The sequence below is a fragment of the Chrysemys picta genome, chromosome 3 (genome assembly GCF_011386835.1).
Source record: "Chrysemys picta bellii isolate R12L10 chromosome 3, ASM1138683v2, whole genome shotgun sequence".
NCBI classification, from domain to species: Eukaryota; Metazoa; Chordata; order Testudines; family Emydidae; genus Chrysemys; species Chrysemys picta.
Window position 1 is genome coordinate 144130897 of NC_088793.1, and position 16892 is coordinate 144147788.

Below are 16892 nucleotides of genomic sequence, written 5' to 3' on the forward strand. Positions count from 1 at the left end.
AATGTCCCCTTGTGAAGAGGATAATTTGGGGTGCCTGATTTTGTGTTCTGTATACTATTCATTATTTTGAATTTCTATCTTTATTATGAGGTCAATCTAGACAATCATAATCGTCCCTTCTTAGCTTAAAATTTATGAATTGTCATTGTTTGTACTGGGGTAGAATGGCAAGAATAGCTCCCCATTGTGCTGGATACTGTACAGGCACATCATAAGAGGAAAGTCCCTGACCTAAAGCACTTAAAACTTTAAATAGACAAGGTAATAAAAGGGTCAAAGAAAGGAAGTAGTATTACCCTCTTTCATAGAGTGGGAGCTGAGAGAGACCAAAAGTGCTTTATCCATGGTTCCACTCTGTGGTAGAATCGGGAATTGAACCCATATCTTTGGAGTCCAGCTCAAGGACTGTTCTCCTAGAGACTATCCTTTCTCCTTTTATTTATCTCCTCTTTAATCAGTTTCACTGTACTCTGCATCTCTTTAGGCATAGAAAGGCTACTTTATATAGAGGTCTGTCTCCTCTTACACTGGGGTTACGTTCCGCAGTCAGCCCCTAAAGCGAAAATCGCCTATAGTCAAAATTACATTGAATGTAATGGCGGGTGGAATCGCCCACACTACAGAAATAGTATTTAAATTGTTAGTTTTCTCTTTTTTTGTTTTTGCCGACCGTGTAAAGCTGAAATCACACATGTTAAATGCGCCTAAGATGCGACAGACCTGTAATTATTTTTATCACTTATCTCTGAACGCCTGTTCCTTATAATGTACACTACCCTGTATTTGTACCTCAGAAGTTCTCCTTCAAGTGATTGTGCACATATACATTCCATTGTAGGTGCATATGCTCCCAATGCACTTGAGTCGGAGACTTTAGTAATACCATTAGGCAACATCCATGCTTTCCGTGTATGTCAACCCAAGGGCATAAAAGGGGCTTCCCTCTCCATTCCTTCTCACCACCCATGGCAAGAGTTGGAGCTTCCAATAGCTGTTTAGCTTTGGGTTTCCAGTGTCTGCAAAGAGTTCATCTTACCGTATATGGTTTTTCATTCTAGTTTATTTTTAGTATAGTTCAAAATCTGGTGGATTTAACACGAAAAAATCCCCAGGGTTTAAGCAGCGTGCCACATGCAGGGACCATGGTCACTGTCATGGATAGACACAAAAGCTGCTTGAATTGTCTAGATGAGGGATAGGTTGGATTTGTACCTCTTTTCCTATCAGCACAAATAAACGAGGGATTTTCGCTTCAAAGTCCACCTTTTGGAAGAGGCAGTGTGTCCCTCTTCAGAACTGTATCCCAACCACGAGAAGGCAGACTTTTTGTCCATGGAGAGCACCCGCCCCAGCTTCAAAGCCCAATTCGAGAGAGAAACACCCCTCCTCATTGTCCCCAACAGCCATCTCAAAGCACTCTAAGCCATCCTCCTCCTCCAAGTCTCACAAATGGTCAAAGTCCCATTCTTTGCCTCACAAAGTAAGCCCTCTGATATCAATTTGAGGTCTGGTCACAGGCACCAATGCTCACCAGCCTCACTAGATGTGGCTTTGTGGACTTCTGTTCCTCCAGGACCATCAAAAGTGGTGTCTTCATAATTACTGGGTCCTTCCTTCCCAGCACTGTAGGTTCCAGGACCGTTAACTCCACAGGCCTTCCGTGCAGTGAGAGACCTAGTGTGTCTGCCAATACCAGGCTTTTCTTTGTTACACCAGCTAGCACTGATGGTTTTAGTCTCTGCACTGTTGATGATTCCAGCATGGCTCTCCCTAGCTTCTTCGTTTTGGACATTGACGGCTCCCTCAACACCAACCTATCTGTTGGCATTTTAGCTGCCTTGCCCACTGCTGCTACCTCATTTGAATGCTTCTTTTATGTCAGTGACATTAGGGCAGTACCAGTTTTTTCCAACACTGAAACTCTAAATACCAACTGGGACTGCTCCTCCATTTACCGTGGAGAATTATATCTCCTCTTCGGACTCAGACCATGAGAGACCAATTTCCCTTCCAAGGTCTTTAGATCATCTCACGGACCTCATTCCAGGGATACTAAATGTAAAAGTAATGTCTGGCATTCTTACAAGGAATCCTCAGAATGGGGCCCACCACTTTCAGCAGTTCAAAGGGTAGAATATTCTCTTTCCCCTCCCCCCCCCCATGGCCTTTACCGGTCATCTTGGACTGCTCCGAAATTTTCAAGATCTCCTAAAGTCCCAATCTAGAAGGAGGTTGCCTTCATCCATAGCAGGGATCTTTAGGGAAGACTTTTCTACCATCCCTCACCATCTTTGTCTCCCCTTTGTCTGTTAGCGCCAACAATGGGGGAAACCATATTTCATCATCTTCTGATGAGGCCTGAAATTAAAATCGCCTCCAGAAGAGTGTAAAGTGTTTCAGGACCTTATGAGAAGGGTTGCCACATCTCTGGGAGTGCAGGCGGAGCTTGTACAAGATAGCAAACACTTGGAGTAGGTATTTTTGCCAGGATCATGAGTACAAGTTGAGCAGTCCTATCTTTTGCAAGATCTGTCTTGTGCAGAGCCCCCCAGCAATAGATCTATTTGCAACAGCTTGAAGCACAAAATGCCATCACTTCTGATCAAGGAGGGGACTCCGAACTCCCTGGGAGATGCCCACCTTATTCTTTGGCCTTGGTTTGTCTGTATGTCTACTCTCCAATGCCATTGGTCTTCAGAGTCCTGAACGAACTGAAACATGAGAAAGCAGTAGTTGTCCTTATAGCGCCAACGTGGCTGAGACAGGTATGGTTCCCAGACCTGATATGTCTGAGGCCACTTCTTATCCTCTCTTTGGGGCCTGACCTTATGACGCAGGGGTCAGGCAGCCAATCTCTCTCTTACACCTCTGTGCATGGCTCCTTGATAGCTCTTGGACTTGAAGCAAGGTTGCTCTCTCAAGGTGCAGTCTGTGCTGCTAAACAGTAGGAAGCCCACTACAAGGAAAACATACCTTCAAAAGTGGAAGCCTTTCCAGCTTTGATGCACACAGTGGTCATTGTCTCCTTTTGAGGCACACTTCTCCATTGGACTTGATTGTCTATCTGTTATAAATTTTGAAAAGCCTACACTTATCATTCAGCTCTGTTAAAGTCCACCTGGCTGGCCCTACAGCCTTTCACCAATCAGCCCAAGGGTCATCAGTTTTTACAAACACTACCACTAAAAGATTCTTAAAGGGAGTAACCAATCTCTTCCCTCATGTAAGAGAGCCCACTATACCTTGGCACCTTAATTTAGTTCAGTGCCTTGAGAAAACCACCCTTTGAGCCCTTGGGGAGTTATTTCCTTCTTTGCTTATCCTACAAAACTGTGTTTTTTGTAGCCATGACTTCAGACGGAACAATAATTGAGTTGAGTGCTTATAGCTGATCCATCATATTTTGTCTCAGTAGAACACAGTGTATCTCTTCATCCTTGCTTCATCCTCCATCCTACCTAAAGTCTCTTCAGACTTTCATCTCAACCAGGACGTTCAGCTTCCATTTTTTCACCCCAAACCTCAAACTTCTTCAAGGGAATAGGTCAGTCTTAATACTCTAGTCATAAGAGCCTTTGCCTTCTATCTTGATGGGACCAAACCCTTCAGATCCTCTCCTAGACTCTTAGTCCTTTCAGTTTCTCTGCAATGGAGACATTCTCGTTCCATACAAAGATTACCTAAATGAGTTTCAGGATGCATTTTAGCACATTAAGAAGCGCTGTTGAGAAGGAGCTGGAATGATGGTGGGTCTGCCACTCCCTGTATAACCTCAGTCCAAAACATGAGGGTGTGTAGGGCTCAGACACAGGTCCACGGGCACTACTGAAGAAAAATGTCTGGTTAAAGGTGCATGGGTGTGCATGTGCCTAACATGGAGGACCCATAGGGACAGAACATCTTGAGAAACTCCTGTGGATGCTGCTGTCTGAGGGTTTAATGTCAGCAAGGAATCCAGGAGCACTCTTAAACTGTGGACTGACTTGACCAGTTGTGTTTGAGTATCTTCAGCTACAGGAGACTTCACTGTATCTCCAAATTTCTTAGTGTTTTCTTCTATCAACAAGCATAACGTCCATTTAACTTACCTTTAGCTTCAAGCGACTGTCGTTCAATCCATGAGCTGATCTTGGCAGAACGCAGAACTTACTGGCTGACAGTTGTGGTAATGTATATTTTGAAGGACAGATAGAACTGAGTGTCATCTGCATATTGTTGGCACTTATGCCTATTATGTCTTACCTCCTAGTTGTTGCATGCGAATATTGAATAGTACCAAAGAGGGCTGGTACTTGAGAAACTCCATAGGTGCAGAGATGGTGGAAGTGCAGTTTCCCATCATTACCACTGGATGAGTCTCTCCAGGAAGGATTCAGACCATTTGAGTGTATTCCTTTGGAATCTGCCATGTCCCTCAGCTGTGACATTTTTTGATGGTTTTTTTTCAAATACTGTATAGAGGTCCAGGAGTAAAAGACCTTTTTCTTCACCTTAGCTGTGCTAATGGAATGTATGGGAGATGCACCAGTTTGCTGTAGCCATTGAAAGATGTGAAAACCAGTTAGCCAGAAAGGATTCTCAGAAGAGCTGGATGAAATCATTGCTTTGTGAGTTCCCGGTTATCCTTCTCCATGAATGTGATTGGGATATGGGAAGGTTGCCTTTTGTGACCATTTTTGAGGTGGAAAAGCTTCTTGAAATAGCTCAGTGGCTGCTGGACGTCAGGAAATTGCACAACTTGTGAAGTCCTGAAGCCAGGATAGTAAAATATGGCTACTTGAAGACCAAGAAATTGGACACTGATTGTTGTTTAGTGTAACAGAAACAGAGAAACATCATCATTTTACATTAGCATTTATGGGACAAAATGGCTAAATTTAGGTTCTTATTGGATACATTGGAAAGTCAACCCTTCATTAGAAGAAATAAACTCGATTCATTAAAATACTTAAAACATTTAACTTATGAGTGATAACTCTGCTTTTTAAAAAAAAAATTCTTAATGTTAAAGGTATTTAAAAAAATCTGACTGGTATCTTACTGTCTGTATTATAAAATGATATGCAAACTTTGAGGTGAATTGTAGTTTTATAAGTTCATCCTGTAATTCTGTAATTAAGTGTAGATTAGTAAATGGATTTTTTTCCTTTAAATTCAGAATTGCTCATATTTTAAAAATTTCTGTAGATTGCTGTGTAGATAATTCTGTGTATTTGTCAATAAGATTCTGCTTTTATGTGGCTGATTGCTGTGCTGGTTATTTATAGTGGCTTAAAGCTTCCACTTCCATTTGTTCCCCACATAAATTGGAAATACATTCTGAATTTCCATTACCACGAATAGCCATGTCGATATTATGCAAGTTAAATGGGTTAGGCACTGGACTAGAAGACAAGAATTTCTGAATTCTTAACCTAGTTCTGTTGATGCTAGATGTGGGTTGGGGCAAGTGACTTGCCCCCAAAATATTTAAAGTGTCTATTAAACTTGATTACAGCAATTTCTAGGTATCCTTCTTGAAATATTCACGGTGTTATTTTTTCTGAGACTTACAGATTACAGCTCCTTGAAGTCAATTGGAGCTATTAATGCTCAACATTTCTAAAGATCATGCCATAGCGAATGCAAAAATAAAGCTTCAAAAATTTAGAATTTAACCTCGCTGTCTGTTCTCTTATAATTGAAGAAGGCATTATGAATAATGAATTATCACACACCATTATAAGCAGCCACTTCAGGTGATACCAACAGAGTTTTATCAAGCATTGCTTGTTGTTTTGTGTAATTGTCAGTACTGTAAAATTCTACTCACCTTATCATTCATATGAGCATTTTTTTTTAAGAAACGGGCAACTAAATTTCATTAGGCTTTTCATTACTATACTAGTAGTAAGGAAGAGCAAATAGGTTTTTGTCTAGACTGGTAACTTTCATGACAGTTTTGTAAGGCTTCAATAAAATTTACTTAGACATCGTATATTTAGGATTAATTCAGAAAAAGCAGGTTTCAACTTCTTGACTATAAATTATAGGGCTTAACCACATTTTCAACATAAATTTTGCTTCCTCAGTCATTTGACCCTCCGTAAAAACAAGTTGTTTATTTTTGTTCCTCCTAAAGAGGAAAAGCAGTAATAATAGGCAGCTGAACTATCAGTCATGTTCAAACCCCTGAACATTACAGCCTGATGGAACATCCATTAAAAATACAACTGATGATGCACATCAGGTACTTCCAAGCATAAATATTTTTTCACTGGTTAAACCCCAGACATTTTAACTTTTAATACATAGGCTTCACTTTTCACCAAAAAAATAAAATAAAGTAGGTTTATTAGGTTCTTATTTTAATAGGTTTTTTATTTTTTATTTATTTATTTATTAGAAAAAACCTGTTGTTTCTAAATGTACTTTTATACTCCAAAAATGTCAGGCATTTGCTTTTTTCAGCTTTCAATGTTCTCAATGTCTCACCACCCATGTTCATGTCATGATTATTCCCCTTTGTGTGAATTTTCAAACTTGAATTTGAGTTGTCTGGGTGGCTTTATAAATTTTTAATGGAGTAATATTTGTTTAGTCCTCGATCCTGCAAATGCAACAGAAGTCAGAGTTAGTGTAACTATTTTTTAGTATTGTCTGGAGAACGTTAATTAGTGAAGCAACTTTTCTGGCCTAGATAAAAAGAATTAATAAGTTGGCTCTTCATCATGGTGTCTTTCACACAAGACTTTCTGTAGCAAGAGTTGAACAGAGTTTTAATTTTTTTTCTTTTTTTTCTCTTCAGTTTTCAGTGTGGATTGCAGCACAGTGGAATGCCCTCCTGTTCAACAAGTTGTTTGTCCACTGGATAGCTATGAAACCCAAGTCAGGCTGACAGCTGATGGCTGCTGTACTCTTCCCACAAGGTTTGTCTGGTTTTGATTTGTTAAACATTTCTTCAGTGTCTCACTTTATACAGTATGTGGCCTGAAATTCTCAACATCCTAAATGTAGGAAGACACTGAAGTTACTGTAGGTACCGGAGGTGGTGAGTGTTAGTACAATGGCCACGGTACATATGTATCTTGCGCCAGTTAGGGTAACCATTAAAAAAGTTAAATCGTCAGTTTTATGAAACTGCTAACATCTAATCAACTTTCTGAAACTAAAAATTCTTCTCAAATGTACACAAATACATAAAATGGAGTGTTATTAGATGTATTTGTTTTCATACCTGTCAGAATTTTCATATTGACAGTCTAGTCAGAATTTGGTTGACAAGGGACAAATCATTTTGTGAAACTGTGGAAAATGCCCTGATCAGATGATGGGAAAGCAGTGTGCTTAGGACATCCCTATACATGCTGCGAAAGAATAAATCCAATCCTATTAATGAATGAAAATTATATGTGTACTCAGTTTCGCAGGTACTGTTAACTATACCACCCCGTAGGAAGGGTGTCAAGAGCTGAGATAGCAGAGGTTTTTCTCTTTTGGAAATGTTCAAATATGAGGTGCAATTTACTACATTTTTAGAATATTAAAGTATTTCAGAACAAACAGTTCTTCTTCGAGTGCTTGCTCATATCCATTCCATTAGGTGTGTGCGCGCCGCGTGCACGATCGTCGGAAGATTTTTACCCTAGCAACACCGGCGGGTCGGCTGTGGAGCCCCCTAGAGTGGCGCCTTCATGGCGCTGAATATATACCCCAGCCGACCCGGCGCCCCCTCAGTTCCTTCTTACCGCCCCTGACGGTCGTTGGAACTGTGGAGCGCTGCTTAGCTGTTCTCCACTCTCCCTAGCTTAGTTCGCAGTTATAGTTATAGTTATAGTCCTAGTGTTTATAGTTAAATAGTTCAATAGTTTTAAGAGTTGTCTAGTTGTTAAGGGGGTCGTCTCCCCCTTTTCTCCCCCGGCCGCGGGGCCGGGCTCATGCCCAACGCTCCCGGCTTCAAGCTGTGCGCCTCCTGCGCTAAGCCTATGCCCACGAGCGACCCGCACGATTCCTGTCTGAAGTGCCTGGGAGAGTCCCATCAAACAGATAAGTGCAAGATCTGTAAGGCCTTCAGACCAAGGACCAAGAAGGAGCGGGACTTTCGGTTCCGGCAACTCCTGATGGAGGCGGCACTTAGTCCGGACGCTCCATCTACAAGTCAGGCCCCGGCACCTAGCGCCTCGGTGCGCAGTGCCCCGGCGGCACCGGCCATGACGACCACGCGAGTGGCGTCAGATGAGCCTTCCCGGCACCGGACCTCGTCGGCACCGAAAGCACAGCAAGTGCCTCGGCGCCGGTCATTATCCCCAGGGCATAAGAAAGCCCATAAGACGGGGACCTCCGTGCCGAAGACGCTGGCTCCCCCAGTGCCGGGGGTAGAGCCGCGTACGCCGGTGGAGCACCGGAAACAGGTGCCTCCAGCACCGTCGACTCCGGCGCCGAGGCCGTTGAGTCCGGTGCAGACGGCGTCTCCGCCGAGGCAGGCGGTGATACAGTGCCTCCCGTCGACGCCAGAGACCTTCGCGGCGGCGAGAGACTTAATAGCTCTCAAGGAGCCGGCACCGCCTCAACCACCGGCACCGACGGCACCGTTGCCTCGCCCGGTCCAGTCGAGGGGGAAACCTGCCTTGATGCGCCCTCCATCGCAAGGGCTGGAACCTCGGCACCGATCCAGGTCCCGAAGCAGGTCCCCATGCCGCTCGCAGTCCCGGCACCGAATATCACCTCGGCACCGGTCGTACTCGCGGCCAAGATCTTCTTCGCGGCACCGCTCTACGTCTCGGCACCGCTATGATCGTCGGCACCGATCAACATCGAGACGTAGTTCTCGGCACCGCTACGGTCGCCGCTCGACGTCGAGAGGCCGCTCCCGGTACCGGGCATACTCCAGGTCCTCGTCGAGGTCCAGATCCGACTCCCGGTACCGACGAGGTCATCGGCACCGGTCGCGGTCCCGGCACCGATCGCCGGCACCGCGTGGAGATAGATCATCTCCAGACCGGCACCGTGCGGCACCGCAGCCCACGGGAATCGTCTCGACGCTCTCGGCACCGCCATGGCCATCGAGATCGGGGTCTCGCTCCTCGGAGGACCTCTCGAGATCGGCATACCCCCCTCAAGGGCAAGCCGAGGAACAGGATTTGGGCCATTGGCAGAACATAACAGAGGACCATTCTCATGGCCCTTCTCACTGGTCGTTTTGGACCCCGTGGGCGTACCATCAGGCGCAAGGGGCTCCAGTTGCTTCGACCTCTCGCTCCGGTCACTCTGTTAGAAGGGCCCCGGAGTCCACCATCTCTCGGCCTCCGCCAGGGGGCATGGAGGCTTCCGTGTCCGCACCACCTGACGCCCTGGACTCAAGCGCGGGTGATGCTCCGGCCCAGGAGCAGGGAGCCCAGGACCCTCCCTTGGATCCTGTCCCACCGGAGGCATCTTCCTCTTCCTCTCCGGATGAGGCAGTGGCGGGCACATCGTGCACAGGTCCACCTCCAATAGATCTTCGGGCTCACCAAGATCTTCTGCGTCGGATGGCCCGTAATATGGACCTGCAGGCGGAGGAGATAGTGGAGGTGCACGACCCCATCGTGAATATCCTCGGAGCGGATGCCCCATCGAGGGTGGCGTTACCCCTGATCCGCACGATACAAGCCAATGTATCTACGATATGGCAGACTCCTGCCTCTATCCCACCCACAGAGAGAGGGGTGGAAAGGAAATACTTTGTTCCGTCTAAAGACTATGGGTACTTGTATACCCACCCCCAGCCGTGTTCACTGGTGGTGGCATCAGTGAACGCAAGGGAGCGCCACGGTCAGCAGGCCGCAGCGCCCAAATCGAAGGAGGCTAAGCGCCTCGATTTATTCGGCCGTAAAGTTTACTCAGCCGGAGGGTTGCAACTTAGAGCGGCTAATCAACAGGCGCTCTTGAGCCGCTATAACTTTAACTCCTGGAACTCTATGGGGAAGTTCAAGGAGTTGGTTCCCCAAGAGTCCAGGGAGGAGTTTGGAGCCCTGGTGGAGGAGGGTAAGAAGGTGGCTCGGACCTCCTTACAGGCCTCCTTAGACATAGCGGACTCTGCTGCGAGAACCCTGGCCTCAGGTATCGCTATGCGGAGGATCTCCTGGCTCCAGGTTTCGGGTCTGCCTCAGGAACTGCAGCAAACCCTGCAGGATCTGCCCTTTGAAGGACAAGGGCTGTTTTCCGAAAAGACGGACTCTCGCCTGCAGAGCCTCAAGGACTCCAGGACGATCATGCGTTCCTTGGGGATGCATGTTGTGGGCCCTCAGCGCAGGCCATTTAGACCGCAGCCTCAGCGCTTCTACCCCCCCCCGCCTCGTCAGAGACAGGACTCGACCCGGAGGCGAGGGCGAGGTGGTAGAAGAAGGTGGACCGGCCCTCAACCTGGTCAGAACCAGGGGCCACCTAGACCACCTTCAGGCCCCAGGCAGAACTTTTGAAGGTGCGGTCGAGGACGGCGCCCCAGTCATCCCACAGGATCCAGCCCCATCCTTTCGGGATCGCCTTTCCCATTTCCACCGGACCTGGTCCCTTATAACTTCGGACCGTTGGGTCCTTCGCACGGTGGACAGGGGATATGCTATCCAGTTTTCTTCAATCCCCCCCTCCTCCCCCCCTTCCCCGTCCCTCTTCAGGGACCCTTCTCACGAGCAACTTCTTATACAGGAAGTTTCCACGCTCCTTGCTATGGGGGCCATAGAGGAGGTTCCAGTGGAGTTAAAGGGCAGGGGATTCTATTCCCGTTACTTCCTCATTCCCAAGTCCAAAGGAGGTCTGCGACCCATCTTGGACTTGCGCGGACTCAACAAGTTCGTAGTAAAGTTGAAGTTCCGCATGGTCTCTTTGGGGGCCATTATCCCTTCCCTCGATCCTGGAGACTGGTTCACCGCCCTCGACATGAAAGATGCATACTTTCACATAGCAATTTACCCGCCTCACAGACGCTTCCTGCGGTTCGTGGTAAGCAAGGTGCACTACCAATTTGCAGTCCTTCCCTTCGGCCTATCCTCGGCCCCAAGGGTGTTCACGAAATGTATGGCTGTCGTGGCAGCGTACCTTCGTCGGCAAGGGATACAGGTGTTCCCGTACCTAGACGACTGGCTGGTACGCGGTCGCACCAAAGAACAAGTTCGAGATCACGTCCACATAATAGTGCACACATTCAACAAGTTGGGTATCCTACTCAACAAGGACAAATCCACTCTAGAACCTACCCAGAGAATAGAATTCATCGGCGCGGTTCTAGACTCCAGACGTGCACAAGCCATCCTGCCAGACAATCGCTTTTGCACCATCACGAGCCTCATTCAAGGACTCAAGGCCTTCCCAACTACCACGGTGAGGTCGTGCCTCACCCTGCTGGGTCACATGGCTTCCTGCACGTACGTAACCAGGCATGCCAGACTTCGGCTTCGCCCACTCCAGACCTGGGTGTCATCAAGATACCGCCCACATCGGGACAGCCTGAACATGGTGGTCACGGTCCCGAACTCGGTCCTGACCTCCCTCACATGGTGGCTAGACCACAAGGTGGTTTGCGAGGGGATGCCGTTTCACGCCCCACAACCCTCTCTGCACCTGGTCACAGACGCTTCATCCCTGGGTTGGGGCGCCCATCTCAACGAACACCATACCCAGGGCCTGTGGACTGCACCCCAGATAGCCCTGCACATCAATGTTCGGGAACTGATGGCGGTGCGCCTGGCGTGCCAGGCATTTCTCAATCTCCTACGTGGCCGCTGTGTGTTAGTTCTCATCGACAACACCACCGCCATGTTTTACATCAACAAGCAAGGAGGAGCACGTTCGTCAATGCTATGCCAAGAGGCCATTCGCCTGTGGGACTTCTGCATCGCCCACTCAATCCATCTCATGGCATCGTTCCTCCCTGGAGTCCAGAACACTCTGGCGGACCGACTCAGCAGGTCCTTTCAAACACACGAGTGGTCTATCCGTCCGGACATCATACATTCCGTTTTCCAGAAGTGGGGGTTTCCCCAGATAGACCTGTTTGCATCTCGAGACAACAGGAAGTGCCACCTGTTCTGCTCCCTGCAAGGTCGAGCTCAGGGCTCCCTCTCGGACGCGTTTCTCCTTCCCTGGAAGGACCACCTGTTTTATGCCTTCCCTCCGTTTCCTCTGGTCCACAAGGTACTGCTCAAATTGCGCAGAGACCAGGCACAGGTGATTCTGATCGCCCCAGCGTGGCCGAGACAACATTGGTACACCACGCTGTTGGAACTCTCGGTTCGGACACCGATCCCGCTTCCGTTATGCCCGGATCTCATCTCTCAGGACCACGGTCGCCTGCGTCACCCCGACCTGCAATCACTCCACCTCACGGCGTGGCTGCTCCATGGTTCACCCAGGCAGAGCAGCAGTGCTCACACTCTGTCCAACAGATTCTGCTGAGCAGTAGGAAGCCCTCAACACGGACCACATACTTGGCCAAGTGGAAGCGGTTCTCCTGTTGGTGCGAACAACGAGCCACGTCCCCGTTGCACGCACCTATTCCTCTCATTTTGGAATATCTCCTCTCCCTAAAACAGCAAGGGTTGGCGATATCTTCAATTAGAGTTCACCTGGCCGCTATATCGGCCTTTCATCCAGGGGAACTCGCGTCCTCGGTATTCTCTAACCCGATGGTCGTTAGATTCCTCAAGGGCTTAGACCGGATGTACCCACAACAACGTCAGCCCGTTCCGACGTGGGACCTCAACCTGGTTCTTTCCAAGCTCACAGGTCATCCATTCGAGCCACTGGCCACCTGTTCACTTCTGTACCTATCCTGGAAGACAGCCTTCCTCGTAGCCATCACCTCAGCAAGGCGCGTTTCTGAACTCAGGGCGCTTACATCCGAGCCCCCTTACACAGTTTTTCATAAGGATAAAGTGCAGCTTCGCCCACATCCTGCCTTTCTCCCTAAGGTGGTTTCTCCATTTCATATCAACCAGGATATATTTCTCCCGGTCTTTCACCCTAAACCACATGCTACTCGCCAGGATCAACGTTTGCATTCTCTGGACGTACGCAGGGCCTTGGCCTTCTATATTGACCGCACAAGGCCCTTTAGAAAGACGACGCAACTCTTCGTTGCAGTGGCCGACCGAATGAAAGGCTCACCGGTCTCTTCACAATGCCTATCCTCCTGGATTACGTCTTGCATCCGGACTTGCTACGACCTGGCAGGTGTCTCAGCACCACACCTCACCGCTCACTCCACGAGGGCCCAAGCTTCCTCGACGGCTTTCCTGGCGCAAGTTCCGATCCAGGACATTTGTAGAGCTGCGGTTTGGTCGTCAGTCCACACGTTTACAGAACACTATGCACTAGTGCAGCAGTCCAGGGACGATGCTGCCTTCGGATCAGCGGTTTTGCACACAGCAATGTCTCACTCCGACCCCACCGCCTAAGTTGGGCTTGGGAGTCACCTAATGGAATGGATATGAGCAAGCACTCGAAGAAGAAAAGACGGTTACTCACCGTTGTAACTGTTGTTCTTCGAGATGTGTTGCTCATATCCATTCCAAACCCGCCCCCCGTCCCCACTGTCGGAGTAGCCGGCAAGAAGGAACTGAGGGGGCGCCGGGTCGGCTGGGGTATATATTCAGCGCCATGAAGGCGCCACTCTAGGGGGCTCCACAGCCGACCCGCCGGTGTTGCTAGGGTAAAAATCTTCCGACGATCGTGCACGCGGCGCGCACACACCTAATGGAATGGATATGAGCAACACATCTCGAAGAACAACAGTTACAACGGTGAGTAACCGTCTTTTCATGCAAAAAAGTTACCTGGTATTTTCCTGGAATTCTGTACTATATGATATTGTCTGCAGCAAGTTCTATTCCATTAAAATACTGATACAGATACCAGAAAAACTGGATCCCAAATGTACTCATCAATTTTCCACTCAAAAAGCCAGTATCAAACTTTATTTAAAAAAAAAACAAAACACAAAGTAGGTAATTCTCCCCCTATGCTTGATATTGAAAAGCATAGGACCTTTTCAATATCAAGCCAAGCTAACCAAGCTCTCTCATGCTGTACTACATTAACATATGCCCAAACATCATCTGAGATTGTAAATAAAATTAAATAATCTTATTTTGTGGGGATGGTGAGTAATCTAAAATTTTGGCACCATAATTTCTACTAAAAATGCTCCTTACAAAAAATTGTATTAAGGGAACTTTAAGATTACTAAGCGAACCACTCAGAAGTTAGGAAATTCCAGAGATAAGGTTACACAAGCAACCATAACTCTTACCGTTGGGTACATATGTTTAAAATCCATTCTTTAATTATGTAACCATGTACTGTTCTGTCCATGGGACACCAGCCTCACTCATTGTGCAGTGAATGAGAAAAAGGTGTAACATTTTTTAGAGGAAACTTGTGAAAACACAAGTGAAGAGGAAGACTGCATGTAGTACATTTACTATTAGTCTACCAAAAATTTGTTTAAAAGTATTTTATGGAAAATTTATTAATTATACCTTCATAATCCTTTAAAAATAAATACCAACTTAATTATTTGTAAATGTTGTTTTTTAAATTTATTTTATCCTCCTTCTTCTCTGATTATTTTGCTAGCCTCAAAACTGAGGGCCAAATTTGGTTATATGAGTGTGAATTTGAATAGTGCACTTATGCTGGATTTATATTGTTACAATTGCAAACGGATTTTGGCCCACGTTAAAATGTGGATTCACAGGACTCTGCTCCTTTAGGCTGTGTGGCATAGTACATATAGCACTGGACTGGCATTCAGCAGATCTGGGTTCTGTTCCCGACTACCATTGGCCTGCTGGGCAAGTCATTTCACTTCTGTCTCTCCGCTTCCCCATCTGTAAAATGGGATAATGACACTTGACCTCGTTTGAGATCTAGTAATGAGAAATGCTGTATAAAAGCCAGGTATTACACCTCTACCCTGATATAAAGCGACCCGATATAACACGAATTCTGATATAACGCGGTAAAGCAATGCTCCGGGCGGGCGGGGCTGCGCACTCCGGCAGATCAAAGCAAGTTCGATATAACGCGGTTTCATCTATAACGTGGTAAGATTTTTTGGCTCCCGAGGACAGCGTTATATCGAGGTAGAGGTGTATTATTTATTAACAACCTTCTTACCTGCTATGCACAGTCCAGGACACACCAATGCAACGCTAGACTTTACCAAAACAATAGATGCAAAACCTGCAGACATATCTCCACTGCTACAATGATCAACACCCCTCACAGCACATCTTTCAAGATCCATGGGTCCTACACATGCCTATCACAGCATTTGGTGTACCGCATCCAATGCACTAAATGCCCCAGTAACAACTATGTGGGTAAAATGAGACAATCGCTACATTCTCAACTAAACTCACGCAGGAAAATGATAGAAGATAAAAACACAGTATCACCTGTGAGTGAGCACTTTTCACAATGTGACCATTCTATCTGTTCTGTCAGTCCTCATCCTCGAAGAAAACATGCATAACGCTTTCAAAAGACAAGCCTGGGAGCTTAAATTCGTAACTTTGCTAGATACTAAAAATCATGGACTGAATAGACACTGGATTTCACTTATTACAACAACCTGAAACCCACTAACAATCCCTCCAGCGGCCTTTCTCTATCAACCATCCTTCATTTCTCCCCTAGGATAGGAAGAGTGTTAACTGGCCACTTCACCTTGAATGGTCCCTTTAAATGTGTTGACTACTTATGATAAACAATCTAATCCACCTTGAATTTAACTATGACACTCTGAATATATTTCCCAGACATGAAGAAGCTTTGTAAGCTCAAACGTTTGTCTTGAACCAACAGAAGTTGATACAATAAAAGATATTACCTCACCCACCTTGTCTGTCAACCTGCTGTGCAGTTATTTTCAACATCCCAACCTTGGGTGTAGGGAATTGTACAATAACCTCAATAGAGGAGTGCCCCAGCTGCACCACATGTGGGATGGGGCAGGATTTGACCCCCTTGCAAATCAACCAAGTGCCTGGCTTGGCTACTTGTGTTTCAGTTTTGCTAGACAACAAACACCAGAAAAATAAAGTGAAACCATTTTTTGTGAACACCATGCTGAAAACCTTAATTAGCCCGTGTATCAAGTTATCAGTGATGCATGTTTCAACACTTGCATGTAAAAAGTTGTGACAACAACAAGAGCCTGATTAGTGAAGAACCTATAGAGGTTTGCCAGAGAGAGGCACAGCTCCAAAAACCTTTCGAATCCATTGGACTAATACTCCTGCTACAGAAGCTTAATATGCCCAAAGCAGCTAGGATGAGATACTGTCAAAGGCTGTAATCAGGAAAGTAGCATGTGCAGAGGCTGTGGAGCCTGCCTGGACAGTGGAACCGTGGAGGCAACATCCGAGAATGGAAGTTCTCTTAGACAGTCCAGTACTCTGTCAGCCTTTCTAGCAAAGAATAATACAGTTGTAGTGCTTGATCTAATAAAACACATGCTTAACTTGCATGGAAGTCAGTAGGGTGTAATTACAGGGATAGAGTTAAGCATGTGTTTTGGTTTGCTGGGGGTGATGGTGAACAGGCCAAGTATCTTTTTTGTTTGTTTTATTTTGTTAAAACTCCTGTTTTTGGATTTTCTGTAGGCTTAATCCCTGTGCAAAATTTTGTGTGTGATTTATGTAATTGTGATATTTTAGGAGCTTGAAAAAACTTTATTTCTGTGGAGTTCTCAAGAAGGAATTACTTAAAATATAGAATTTTACCAAGAAATGTGAAAGGTACCTAGAAAATAGTGTTCATGTTCTTCTAAGGGCTCATCTATACAGACCCGTTAGTGCATGATTACAATTTACACCCCACTGGTGTGGACTAATGTACCATGTAGACTAGCCCTAAGTGATTACACCATGCTT

General features: G+C 46.4%; 1 protein-coding gene across 8 annotated transcripts in view; it reads left to right on the top strand.

Annotated features, from left to right (window-relative positions):
- Positions 1-16892, top strand: part of CRIM1 (cysteine rich transmembrane BMP regulator 1) — a 317691-nt gene that overhangs the window by 138123 nt on the left and 162676 nt on the right. For 7 of the 8 annotated variants that reach the window (XM_005296243.4, XM_005296244.5, XM_005296246.4 and 4 more), the window contains one exon: positions 6788-6908. The exons of the other annotated variant lie outside the window; for it this stretch is intronic. In XM_005296243.4, coding sequence (XP_005296300.2) covers positions 6788-6908 — 121 coding nt within the window. The remainder of the gene's footprint in view (positions 1-6787; positions 6909-16892) is intronic. 8 annotated transcript variants of the gene reach the window in all.